A 13,832-nucleotide genomic window follows, 5' to 3' on the forward strand; every position below is an offset into this window, starting at 1 on the left:
AAATTTGGATTTTATTGTCCTTGTGTAAAAAGACTGATTAATGGGACACATTGTGACACACATAAAAGAGGCAATCCAAACAAACTATTAAAAGAAATAGTATAGAAGGTAGAAAATAAATTCACAAAGATTATTTCACTCCATTTACCGTTGATCTTAAACCCAGAGCTTTGCCTGTGTGTGTGTGTGTGTGAGAGCGTGTCTGTGTATTATTGTGATCGTAATTGTAAGTACAGGGTGAACCCAAAAAAACTTCCGGAACAATTTGCTCCACATGAAGCACATTAAAAAATTAAAAAAAAAACATTTCATACTTTGCATGATGATTCCTGTAGTAGTTAGGAACACTTTAGAAAGCGTAGCAACTCTGTAATCATTACAAGAATTTCCGTACGTCCATTTTAAACATGTAGATTTTTAACCTCTTTTAACAACAAATTTGTATGTGATATTATTGTCCGATTGGTCTGATTTTTTAAAATACTGATTCATAGGACAACAAAGCAAAATGTTATAAGCGAATTATCTCTATAATCAAGTCCTAAAAATGTAAGAATGTCCTTAAACATTATCCTGTATTTCAGCAGTTTTTAACAAATTTACTTACAATTTTTTTTCGACTTTTATATTTTATATTATGATTAATCAGTTCTGAGAATCTACAAGTGTTAATGTTCATTTGAAAGAATCGCTTTTATGGATGTTGTCATCCTTATTTATCATGAATCATCCTATATTTGAATGTGTTTGTAAGTATGAAGTAGGGACCGGAATATTTAAATTTATTGAAGCTCAAGTGTTCACACAATATTCCTAACATTCTAAAATAATTGTTTTATGAATATTTTAATATTATAAAGTAACTTTGTATCTTATTAGAAAATATTTCACAAAATTTGAAGGTTTAAAAAATAGAATGAACACTTTAACCATTCCTTTTGGAACACTGCTTTATTCCAAAGCAGCATGGCTGTATAATTTAAAATAATAATTTGGTAGATTTATGAGCAGTGTTTGTAACATCTATTTCTTTTTATTTTTCAATGTCATATTTTTTTGTGTTTTCATGTTATCATAATCATCCATTTGCATGTGGAACTTGTTTATGTCCTGCTTTTTTAAAGTCCTGCTTTTGGTAGCAAATTACTCTATAATTCACTTTTCTATTCATCCTATTGCCTCTCGGTCCGTAGTGTGGGAAATGAGACTTTCTCGACTGCAATGCTAGATAGACATCTGGAATTTTTTTGTGTAGATTATCTAAGCAGTATATAATTTACTTAGACCGTCGAACTGTCTATCATTTTTAAAAATATATTATTACAATACCTTTTAAATTTGTTGTTTTGATTGATAGCCATAGTATTGCCAAGTGAAGGAAGTGCGAGTATGCTAAAAACTGGATTCATCCAGGGATCTAAAGGGATAAGACAATGGTCGATAAATTGATGTATAATCTACAATAATGATACACAAAATTATCCTGTGGTATATTACAATTAGTGGTAGAAACATTTGGACACTTAACTTAATGAACCAACTAATTGTTAAGCCAACGAATAGGAAAACATTATCATAAAACTTTGGGGACTAGTGTAATAAACAGCCCAATATCCCCTCCTACTCTGGGATTCATCAATAATTCATTCTTCTTATCAATGTATTTTTCTTTATATTTGTTTGCAATTGAAAGTAAAAAATAGATAGAGGAAGCATGAGCTATATGTAACTCTACCCAAGGGGTGGGGAACCTGTGCCGCTACATTTTAGCCCGCTACTAGTTTCACTTTATAAAAGTACATGATAATCTGGTGTGAGATACAAGAAGTTATAAATCAATTGTTTCCTTGACCCCTCCAGCTGTAATAAAAAAAGATATCGATAAAGCTCTCAATGCAGAAATAATTCTCTTGTTATAGAATAGCTTTGCTTTTAAGAACAAAATGTATAAAAAAAACTTTATTTCAGTGAACCCTCTAGCTGTAGAAGAAAGAGATATTAATAAAGATTAACCGGTACATATTCAGAAACATTCTAGTAATAGAGTAGCTCGTTACTAATAAATAAATGTAAATATATTAATTTATTTAAGTAAATCCTCTAGCTGTAGAAGAAAGAGATATCGATAAAGATTAAGCGGTGAATTCAGAAACACACTAGTAATAGAGTAGCGTCGCCAATAATAAATAAAAGGTGAATCCTCTAGCTGTAGAAGAAAGGGCTATCGAAAGTACGAAATCCCCTAATTATAGAATAGCTTTGCTACTAATAAATAAATGTAAACAACATTTTTTCAGTGAACCCTCTTGCTGTAGAAGAAAGAGATATCGATAAAGATTCCTCAGTACGAAATTTTCTAGTTATGGAGTAGTTTCTCTTCTAAAAGATTCTTGTATATAACTTTATTTCAGCTGTAGAAGAAAGAGATATCTATAAAGATTAACCGGTAGAAATATCCTAGTAATAGAGTAGCTTCGCTACTAATAAATAAGTGTAAATATGTAACTTTGTTTCAGTAAACCCTCTAGCTGTAGAAGAAAAATATATCGATGAAGATTAACCGTTAAATTCAGAATTATCCTAGTAATAGAGTAGCCTTGCTACTAATAAATAAAGATAAGTATAATCTATTTCCGTGAACCCTCTAACTGTAGATCAAAGAGATATCAATATACATAACTTTTCAGGGTATACACATATAGTATTTATAAAGTAGTTTTGCTACCAATAAATAAATGTAAACAACATTTTTTCAGTGAACCCTCATGCTGTAGAAGAAAGAGATATCGACAAAGATTCCTCAGTACAAAATTTTCTAGTTATAGAGTAGCTTCGCTACCTAAAGATACTTGTATATAACATTATTTTAGCTGTAGAAGAAAGAGATATCGATAAAGATTAAGCTGTGAATGCAGAAGTATTACAGTATTTACTATTTATCCAACATAAAGGGTTTACAGGAGCTGCCCTTATACCCAGGAAGGGAGGGAACATTGGGTTGTTTATTACACTAGGTCCCAAATGTTTTGATTAGCTTAACAACTTTGGGGACTTGAATTTAAATTGGTTGATTCATTATGTAAAGTTTCCAAATGTTTCTACCAATAATTACAATTTACAAAAGGGGTAAATTGTTTATCATTATTGGGGATGTACATCAATTTATCAGCCATTGTCTTATCTCTTTAAATCCCTGCATTAAACCAGCCTTTTATGTGGATTGGTAATAGGATTCTTAATATTAATTACACATTTATGTACAAAGTGAGGGAGGGGACATTGGACAACGGTTCCCAAAGTTATACAAACACATTCTCATATTATTTGGATTAAAAACTTTGGGTACTTTTATCAAATCTTGAAAGCTCGGTGCAAACTTTTAAACCCTTAAATATAATAGATAGATATTTATTAATTCCACTAATTATAACAATTATTATATAAGTTCATTACATTGAATAAACAATATCAATAATAAGATAATTAATATAACTAGGAAGATCATGGCACTACATTTGTATAATAGATACTATTGTAGATTTACCCATGACTTAATTATAATTTTCATGTTACTGATTGTGAGAAGACGGCGGAGGACAAGGCAGGCTGAAGGCTGATAGTATGTTTATAAGTAATTATTTTATGGACATGTACAAGGGTTACTGTGTAGGTTTTAATAGCAGATATTGCAGTTATGATCGCTACAGTTTATGAAAAGTTTGTATTTATCTATAAAGTGTTTTAGTATTGCTTTTTTAAATTTTTTTCTGTTTTTTATTTGTTTTAATTCTATATTTAGTTCATTCCAGTCTTTGGGAATGGTAAATTTTGTTATAGATGATTTGTTTGCTCCGTTTATTTTCAAGTTCCAAATATTCCTGCGTAGTCTCTCATGTGGAACTTCTTTTTTTATTAAGTTTAGAATTGCAGTTGGTGCGTATTCATAGAAAACGGAGTGTCCTATTAATAGGTTATTGTATGTGATTAGATCTTTGAATTTAAGAATTTTGTATTTCTTAAAGAGTGGTTCAGTGTGGATTCTCCGTGATGAACCATGTATGTTTAAAATGATACGTTTTTGTATAGTAGTGATTGTATTTAAAGCTTTTGTGTTGTTTGGTGCCCAAATGCTAATTCCATATTCAATGAAAGGCTTTCCTAGTGCATTGTAGCAAAGTATTTTTTGCTTTGTTGGAATCTCTTTTTTTATGTTTCTTAAGATATGATTGCATGTATTTAATTTACTTATTGTTTTATTGATGTGGCTATCAAAATTTGCTTTTTCATCTAATAGAAATCCTAGGAATTTGAAAGAGGATTCTTGAGTATTAATGTGATTGCTTTTAACAGTTTGTATGATGGTATCGTTTATTTTTATGTTAATTTCTTGTTTTGTGTTGAAATTTATAATTCTGGTTTTAGTGGGGTTTAGGGTTAGTTTATTGTGGTTGAACCATTCAGTGATTTCTGCCATTATAGTGTTTCCTAGGGTTTCTATTTCTGTTTTGTTTTTGCCACTTACTGCAATCATGGTGTCATCTGCAAAGAGGTTTATGAAGCATTTGATCATGTCTGGTAAATCATTTATATAAATGATGAAAAGTAATGGTCCTAGTATTGATCCTTGTGGCACCCCAATTTTTGAAGCTAGAAAGTTGGAGAATTTTTCTCCGATTTTGCATGTATGTGTTCTGCCATTTAAATAATTTTTGAACCAGTTGAGTTCTGTATTTTGTATTCCTATTTTTTTTAGTTTGGTTAGTAGTATGTTTATGTCAACGGTGTCAAATGCTTTGGTAAGATCTATGAATATGGAAGATGTTGACATCTTATTATCTTTGTCCTTTTCGATTTTTTCCATAGTTGCAATCATTGCATGTATGCATGAGTGTAATGATCTGAATCCAAATTGCTTGCATGAAAGTATATAGTTTTTTTCTAAGTACATTCTTAGTTGGTGAGCAACAACTTTTTCAAGCACTTTGGAAATGGCATTTATAAGAGCGATTGGTCTGTAGTTGTTAGGATCGGTTTTGCTGCCTTTTTTGTAGATTGCAACGATGATTGCTGCTTTTAATCTGTTGTGAACAATACCTGAATGTAGTGAGCTGTTTATTATATTAGCTATTACTCTGGGTATTTTTAGTAAGATGGTTTTGATTATGACACTTGGGATTCCATCTGGTCCTGCAGATAGTTTAGGTTTTAGTGTCTTATTTATTTTTGTTATATCATCAGCTGTTATGTTTTTGAATTTGAACCTAGTGTTTTGTTCATGTATGTTATTTATGTATTCTTGTTGTTTTGTATTGTCTGTATGAATTTTATTTGATAGCTCTGTACCAATTCCGTTAAAGAATTTGTTTAGCTCTGTAGCAATGTCGATATCTTCAGTTAGTTCTTTATTGTTAATTATTATTTTGTCAGGTTTAGTATTTTTTTTGTTATTAGTGTGTCTGTTTGTGGCTTTGTTGATTGATCTCCACATAGCTTTGGAGTCGTGTTTAGTTTTTTTGAATTCAATTTCATAGTATTTAATTTTAGCTTTCCTAATTTTGGATTGTAGCTCTTTTTTAAACTCTACGTGTTGTGTGTTATGTAAAGGTAGTTTACTTTTAAGTTTTTTAAGGTATAATTTCCTTTCAATTTTGAATAGTTTCTTAATCTCGTCATCTATCCATGGCGAAGCATTGGTGTCTTTTTTTTTATCTTTTTTTAAGGTGTATTTTTTGTTTGGGAATGATTCATTAAATATATTGTCTATTTTATTGAAAAATTTATTCCATTTGTCAATTGTGTTGTTTGTATTGAGAATGTGCGACCAGTCTTCATTGATTAGTTTATTTGAGAAGTGGTTTATGTTGTCAGTGTTAAATTTTCTGCGGTGATAAGTGTTGGTAGTATTTTTGTAGGTGATATCTGTTTTTTGAATGGATTTAATGATTAAGAAGTGGTCAGTAATTGAGTTGCATATGATATAGTTTTTACTGTTATTATAATTATTTGATAGTATATTATCAATGATAGAAGCAGTGTTATTAGTGACTCTAGTGGGTCTGTTGATTAGGGGTATTATGTTTTGATTTTCAAAGGTCTGGTAGAATTTTCTAATACTTTCCATAGTGTTATATTTAAGGATGTCCATGTTTAGATCTCCAAGTATATCATAGTTAGTGTTTGGGAAATGTGTGTCCTTATATTCCAAGAGCAGTTTAATATCTTTAATGCAGTTTTCGATGTCATGTGTACATTGTGAAGGGGGTCTGTAGAGAGTTGAAAGGATATTGGTTTTGTTTTTTGTTTTATATTCGATGGTTAGGAATTCAATATGACCCTTTATAACTGTCATTTCTTTTATAACTTTAAAGTTTATGTAATCTTTGCAGTATATGCTAACCCCCCCCCCTCTTTTGTTTTTTCTAAGTAATGTTGCTGGTTCGTGGTATCCAGGAATGATAAGGTTATTAATGTTACCCCATACTTCAGTGAAGCATATTATATCTATGTTAGAGTTTAATTCATTTAGTAGATATAGAAAATTATTTGAATTTTTGTCAATGCTCCTAATGTTTTGATGAGCTATGCTGAAGTGTTTTAGGTTTTTGATGTGAGAGCAATCAACATAACTGGATTCAGTATTATTGATATTTATAGTTATTTGTTGGAAATTAGTTGGTAATCCTTGTACATTATTACTAATGTCATTCATGTTTAAATTTTATATATTTTTTAGTTTTTGTAGCCTTCCTTTCTGCCTTTATCCCCCCCGTCTTGAGGATAATTATGAAAATGGTCTCCATAGGAGAATATATTTATGAATAAACTAGGAAACGGTAAGCAATTTAATAATTTATCACATTTTATTAAACATATATATTACAGTAGGTAAGTATTTGAAAGTGTTGAAATTTATTATCTGTTGCTGATAAGATTTTGAGTATATAATTACTCATGTATACTTTCAAGAAGTAGTTTTTTTTTTTTTTTACTAATATACTGGTTATGTGTTGATAATTAATGCCATTAATAAAATTTTCAGTTGTAATTACTATTAAAGTAGTAGTTAAGATAAAAATACATTAAAACTGCCTGAGGGCTGACCATATTATCTGTGTCTTATGCCCTGAAGTGCGCGAGATAATTGCTATAAACTGTCAATCAATAATTAGACTAAAGTCTTATATTGTGTTAATTTATAGAGGGTATAAATAAAGTGAACTAGATGCGAAGCATTTCTATAAGAATCTTGTCTGTACGTTCAAAGAATTTTGAAATTTAGATGTCGCATCTCCATGATATTGTGTATCACACTATGCTTCTGGATACATCCATGTATCTTATTGTGTATCATATTATGCTTCTGGATACATCCATGTATGTTATTGTGTATCACACTATGCTCCTTGATACATCAAGGAAATTCGAGAGTGATATTTTATGTTGGTTCTTTAAATTTTGTGCTTGTTATTCTTGCCACTCGTAGAATTTTATTCATATTGCTGCTTAATAAATATTGGCTTACTATATTCTTTTTTATCATTTGCATGCATCTTAATTTACTCGTGAAACTAATAGCTTATTGCTTGTTTTTTTTTGACACTCTTAAGTCTACATGAAAAGAAAAGATTGAATCGGGTTGCTGCTTAATAATTTAGGATTGAACTATTTTCTTTTTTTTTACATTTTACGAGTGTTATGCTATTTACTCATAGTAAGGATAGCAAGAGCAATATTAGTTTTTTGGCAAGTTAGCTTATGATTTTTTTTTTTTTATCAATGGATACTGTTGTATTGTCACAGTCTGTTTGAACATTAAGTAAGAACTATAATCGAGATTAATGTAATTTAGTACTAGATATATTTGGTTATGTTACTTAAAGATTTGTGCTTGTTATTTTTGTCACTCTTAAAGATCTACTTAAGAATAGAAATTTTATTGAGATACTGTTGTGTTTATGCTTGTATTAAGCTTGTTATTTTTGTTACTCTTATAGTTCATAGTTCGTTTATTTTAAGTAAAATATGATCAAGATTAATGTAATAATTTATTAATAACATATTTAGTTTGGTTGACAATCAATGCATTAATTAACATTTCCATACTGTGTATGTGAATTTTTTTCTTGACTGAGATACAATCATAACAATCATAAAAAAAAGTAACGCTAGATAAATACAGATTAGAAAAAATATTACTATATTTAGCAATTACAAAATTGTAGTATATTTATTTATGTACAGTGCATAAAAAGAAACAATTTATAAATCATAGCTAGTATTTTTACTTGCATTTTAATATTGTTATATATCATGAATCATGAATGTTACTAATCAATGGTTATGGATAATTCATCAAGTATCTTTTTAATTTTGCAAAGGTCAGTAATGGTCTTCAGTTTGTCTTAAAAAGGCGGTGTTCTACTGGTGGGTGTCGGCTGAAATATAAAATAAATGATTATATTTATTATAATGTGGTTATCTAGTGTGAAGTTGTTAATTTTAGCTTGAATTACTCAGTCAGCAAATCTTTATTCATTTTTAATAGTAGGAATTTTATAAGTTTTAAGTCAGCGAGTTCCTATTTTTTTAAGGTAATATTTTAACTTAGTGGACTGTTAAATTATCATTTAATTTTTCAAAGTTACCTTTCAGTAGAGTGTTGAAAAAGACCAAAACAGTTTGTCTTAAAAGGTGGTGTGGTTCTACCGGCTGAAATATAAGTATAAGTAATGAATATATTTTTTTATAGTGTGGTTAACTAATATGCATGTTGTTAATTTTGGCTAGAGTTAATCATTCAGCATAATTTTATTCATTTTTAAAGATAGGAGTTTCATAAGTTTTAAGTCAGCGAGTTTTATAATTTTTAAGGTAATATTTTAACTTAGTTAAATTAATCATTTAATTATTCTTATGAAAGTTACCTTTCAGTAGAGTGGTGAATAAGACCAAAATAGTTGTTGTCTTATATGGTGGTGTAGTTCTACAGCTGGTGTCGGCTAAAATATAAGTAAACAATATTAGCTGTGTTCAGTAGTATCTTTTTTCTAGTTGGATAATAAAACTGTAGTTAATTTCATAGTGTTTGTAAGTCATATAGAATGTTAGATTATTATAAGTGTGTAATAGAAGATTTATTTATTGTATAGTATTAGAGTTCAAATTTGCTAGTTACCTCTTTGATGTTAGCAGTTAGTCCTTGTTCTTGCTGTTTTTAACAATACTGTTGTTTTTGGTGGTATCAATGTTACTGGCCTGAAATAAATATTTTTTTTAGTGAATATAGGATTACGTCATCATAGAGAAACAATTTTTTGCTTTCTATTTGCGAGGAAGACGGTATAGAGAGAGAATTTGCTCTTGTTTAACAAGGAAGATAATATTCATGAAGGGTAAGAAAATAATAATTAGTAACAATCATGTTTTACTTTTTAGTTTCTATATTTAATTGTCTTTTTTTCTTTCATATGGTATATAGGGTATTTTGATTGCCTCTTCCCAATCTTTTTTGATGGTTTTGAAAGCATTTGCAACTTCAGTTAGTGGTTGCCAATTTTCGCCCGCTTTTTTAATTTCTAATGTGTATCTATAAGTTTTGAAGTCTATGTTTTGTCTCGTTTTATAGTTCTTTTTTCGTAATTTGTACGCTATTTCATTAAGCTTTGTTACGTGCTGTTTAGCACAGTGGGGTATCTCTCTAGTTACCTGGACAAAATCTTGTTTCTCCTTGTTCTTGTTAAAGCTTGCAAGACCCATCAGAAAGATTTCAGCTGGATAATAGCCTGTATCATCTGAAAGATTGAACTTATTGTTAGTAAAAGAGATTTTGTAGAGACAACCTGCTTTTTTCTTCTCTTTCTTGTCCGTCTTTCCGCCCATGGGAATCTTAACAGGTGGGTTGTTGATCATTTTTGGGAAAGATTTTTCAATCTCTTTTTTTGTGTCTGTTTTTCCGTCCGTTTTTTTTTCAAGTCCATCATTAAGGATGTCCCTAACTATGTTGTCAATTTCCTCTGTATTTTGGTCATTTTGGGTGGCTAAGAAGAAGCAGTTTTTCGATTTAGCGAATTCTCGTTGTATTTTAGGTAGTACCCCCAATTCTATCTTGAGTTTTTCAAGCTCAATATTGAGTAATTTTGTCATTTTTTCAGTGAATTTTTGTCTGTCGTTTACATGTACAAAATCGGATGAATCTTTTATCAATTTAGTCTTTAAATTTTCGAGTTTTTGATCCATGCTTATTGAGTAGTGGGAATTGTTATGTGTATTATCTTTCTTTTTTAGTCAGTATGTATGAAATATATATGTATTATATATATTTGATTGTTTAATGTAAAAATTGCTTACCTATCTATTTAATCACAAATACATGAGCCGAGTCGAGAATATAGAAAAATGAATGTTCACTGTTCAGCTTTCTCTGTTCAACTGAGCTTGGGTAATCTAAATGATTGATAATATATCTAGTTTTAACAAAACTTAGTGTTAAATTAAAGTTAAAGAAAAGCTTTTTATAATTATTTCTAAGTATCTTTATTTATGGTTGCCGCTAAACATATATAACCGTATAATTTATGTGTATATCTAAATCTAATAATCTATATACAATATTATAGGTTCTATACTGGGTAGGTGTTTAGAATTAGGTTCAGGGTTACAAGGTTGTTTCAATTAAACAAGATAAATTTTAAAAACTTCTTCTAACTTTTATTACCCCACGGGGAACTTTAAACATGTGAGTTTGTGTGTGGGTGGGAAGGTCTAACTCCCTTTTTTCAATTTAATAAATTTTCATCTGAAAGGTTGAATCATATTTTATTTTGGTTGGGTGTGGCCCCGTATAATGACTATTTTTCTTGAGAGGGTGTTAGTAACTTATCCAAAAATACTTAAAAACCTTCCTAGGACATCTAAAGACAAACAGGACAGTACAACATTCTGTGTGCAATAAAATCCCGTAAACCTTTAGATTGATTAGAGTCCTAACTTTTTATACTGTTTATGAGTATGTTTCAGGCTATTTTGCAGATTTCAACTTTAAATTTCTCTTATTTCATTATTCTTAATCTTTGGTTTTATTTAAATATTCATCAGTTTTTTGGGGTTCTTTTATGTTGATGTTGCAGTCATTCCATCAATCTTACTCTTGCATTTTTAGGAGCACAGCTTCTCTATATCATCCACTTAGTCCGTCTGTCCAAAAAAAGATTTTTTACTAGTACACCATGAATTTTTTTTTGTGAAGATTCCAATAAACAAGGAGTGTACATTCCATTGATCAATTTGTCCATCTGTCTTTCGATAAGGAAATGGGGGAAATAAAATCGTGGTATAAATTATATTGTCCCTTTATATGTTTATATGTTTGTCTATCTGTTGCTTTTTCAAAGCGAAGCTTTTCTATAATTAGGGCCTTCCATCCGTCCGTACGTCTGAGATGGATAGCTTTTTTCGTTAATTTAGGCATGTTAGAATTATCCTATCGATTTCAAACTGTGCATGGTGATTCCTGTAGTAGTTAGGTATGATTTAGAAAGCGTAGCAACTCTATAATCATTACCAAAATGTCCGTACGTCCATTTTAAACATGTTGATTTTTTACTTTTTTAAGAACAAATTTTTATGTGATATAATTATCCAATTGTTCTGATTTTTGGTATACTGATTCCTGGGACAACAAAGTACAATATTATAAGCAAAGCAACTCTATAATCAAGTCCTAAAAATGTAAGTATGTCCATAAACATTATCCTGTATCAAGAAGTTTTTTAACAAATTTACTCACAATTTTGCTTTGACTCTTATTTATTTATATTCTGATTATTCAGTTCTGACACTATACAAGTGTTAATGTCCGTTTGTCCTACCGTTTCAAAGCTTCGCTTTTATGGATGTTGTCATCCTTGTTTAAATAGACTTCTTAAATTTTGTCATAGAGTGTTCTAAAGTAATTGCGCTTTTTACTTCCACAAAAGTAGCTAATAGTGCCTATAAAAAATGACGCCATACAATACAAATGACCAATCATAGGCCAGTGTATATTTTACCATTAGTCAATTAATATTTATGCTGGCCTATCTTTGGTTATTTTTTAATAGGAACTTAAAGGTCCTTTTTTCATTAAGTTAGCTTTTCTTGTTTTTAGATAAAAAAATATATCTGTATTTCGCTACTTACGGATGTTGTCATCCTTGTTTCTCTCTATTTTTTACCCTCCTCTCTTTATTTACCCTATTCTATTTCTCTTTTCTTTTCTGTGTGTCAGTATATTTGATGATTCTTCTATTCTGATTAAATTGATGATCGTTGAGGCGGAAATTTGGTGCATTGCGGAACTTGAATCATTAAAACCTATTTGCGGGGGGTGAGGGGGTGCTAGGGGTGAGGGGGAAAATTTAAAGGGATGGCAGAGGAATTGTAATATAAAGGTATGAATAATAGAGGACCAATCAAAATAAAATAATAACAAGCCTTGAATAAAAAAATATATAGATCTTCATAAATATTGAAACCTATTATATAGTGAGGGGAAACCTATAAAATGAAATTACGATTATAGAGATAAAGGTATTGTATAAGAAATAACCTGTCTTTGTATCCTATTACATAAAGTAGTAAGCTTTTTTATCTGTAGCAAAGGATCTCGCTAACCACTGAACCTATATTGTTCTCCTTAATATTACAGCTTCTTTTAGGTCCATGGAAGATTATAACTATTTTGGTAGAGAGTTTCTCCACTCTCCCAGGAAAAATCGCTCAAAAAATAACTCATTTTGAAAAAGGGGTGTAGGGTGCGGGGCTGAGCGAAATATGTAACTAAGTAAAAGAATCAAATAATTATGGAATACTTACAAATAAAAAAAACCTATATGTGTAGTTAAATGTTTTGTTAAAGTCTCGCTGCTATTGAAATAATATTTTCTTTCAAATTATACATATTTTGTATTTTTTCCTCAATATATTATACCTTTATTGGTATATCTGTTGGGGTTTAAAACCATTTATGCGGATTCAAATTTCTAGCTTTTAATGTTGGGCATTCAGAAAAGTTTTGCTTTACACTGTGTGACAGTCATAGGGGATAGAAACTACCATGGGCATAATAAAGACATAAAAAAATTAGAATAATGTCAATATACAAAGAACAGGCAATTAAAGTTTGTTGTCTAATATAAGATACTGTATATTATTGCCATGGGTGTTTATGAAGGTTAACATATATTTTCATTGATAACTAAAAAAAATGAGACCTCGCTCGTGTTAAATCCTATTATATAAATAAGTAAGGTAATTTGTTTGTCTGTTCGAATCTCGCTAACCGTGGAACAGATGATCTATTCTGTATTTCGGGAAAGTTTCACATAGATTTAGTGAAGGTTTAGGTGATTTTTTATAATTAAGTCATGGTATAGTTTAATTTACTAAATGATAAGGGGGCAGCCGTTTTTTATATTTATAATGCAATAAACTTGACTCTTTAAGCTTTGGGTAAAAGAGTCCCAATATAAAGCTTTAATTTACCATGCCTAATTTTTTATACAGGCATAAGTTTATTTGTTAATTTAGTCCCTTTTTCATATTGGGACAGTTTTGGTCTTTACAGCTTAACAATATGGTAGTTAGGGTTAAACCAGGGGAAACTGAAATAAGTTCAGTTCTACAGTTATTTAAAACTTGATATTTCAATTCAAATATATGTAGGAATGGTTCTGTTGCTTTGATGAAATAAGGCAATAAGTATGGTTTGAGGAACCAGAAGAAATAAGAGGAAAAATTGTCTAGTTGTGTTTTATGTCGCAGTATGTAGCAAAATTTTTACAATTTAGAAATTA

General features: G+C 29.8%; 1 protein-coding gene across 2 annotated transcripts; it reads right to left on the reverse strand.

Annotated features, from left to right (window-relative positions):
• Positions 1–8,026: 8,026 nt before the first annotated feature.
• LOC145313065 (uncharacterized) lies at positions 8,027–10,439 on the reverse strand. Of its 2 annotated transcripts, XR_013877232.1 has the most exons (6): positions 10,348–10,439; positions 9,706–9,791; positions 9,176–9,255; positions 8,925–8,999; positions 8,646–8,709; positions 8,027–8,435 (listed from the first exon to the last, which is right to left on the reverse strand). XR_013877232.1 is itself a non-coding variant. In XM_080152327.1 (5 exons), exons 1-2 carry the CDS (start codon positions 10,234–10,236, stop codon positions 9,193–9,195), a joined length of 594 nt encoding a protein of 197 aa, XP_080008453.1. In that variant the 5' UTR covers positions 10,237–10,336; the 3' UTR covers positions 8,027–8,435; positions 8,646–8,709; positions 8,925–8,999; positions 9,176–9,192. The 2 variants fall into 2 exon arrangements, 1 of the variants encoding a protein (XP_080008453.1); XM_080152327.1 differs by lacking the exon at positions 10,348–10,439 and having other exon boundaries at positions 9,706–10,336.
• Between the last annotated feature and the right edge of the window lie 3,393 nt (positions 10,440–13,832).

The sequence above is a fragment of the Acartia tonsa genome, chromosome 1 (assembly GCF_053477335.1).
Source record: "Acartia tonsa isolate MP-2025a chromosome 1, ASM5347733v1, whole genome shotgun sequence".
NCBI lineage: Eukaryota > Metazoa > Arthropoda > Copepoda > Calanoida > Acartiidae > Acartia > Acartia tonsa.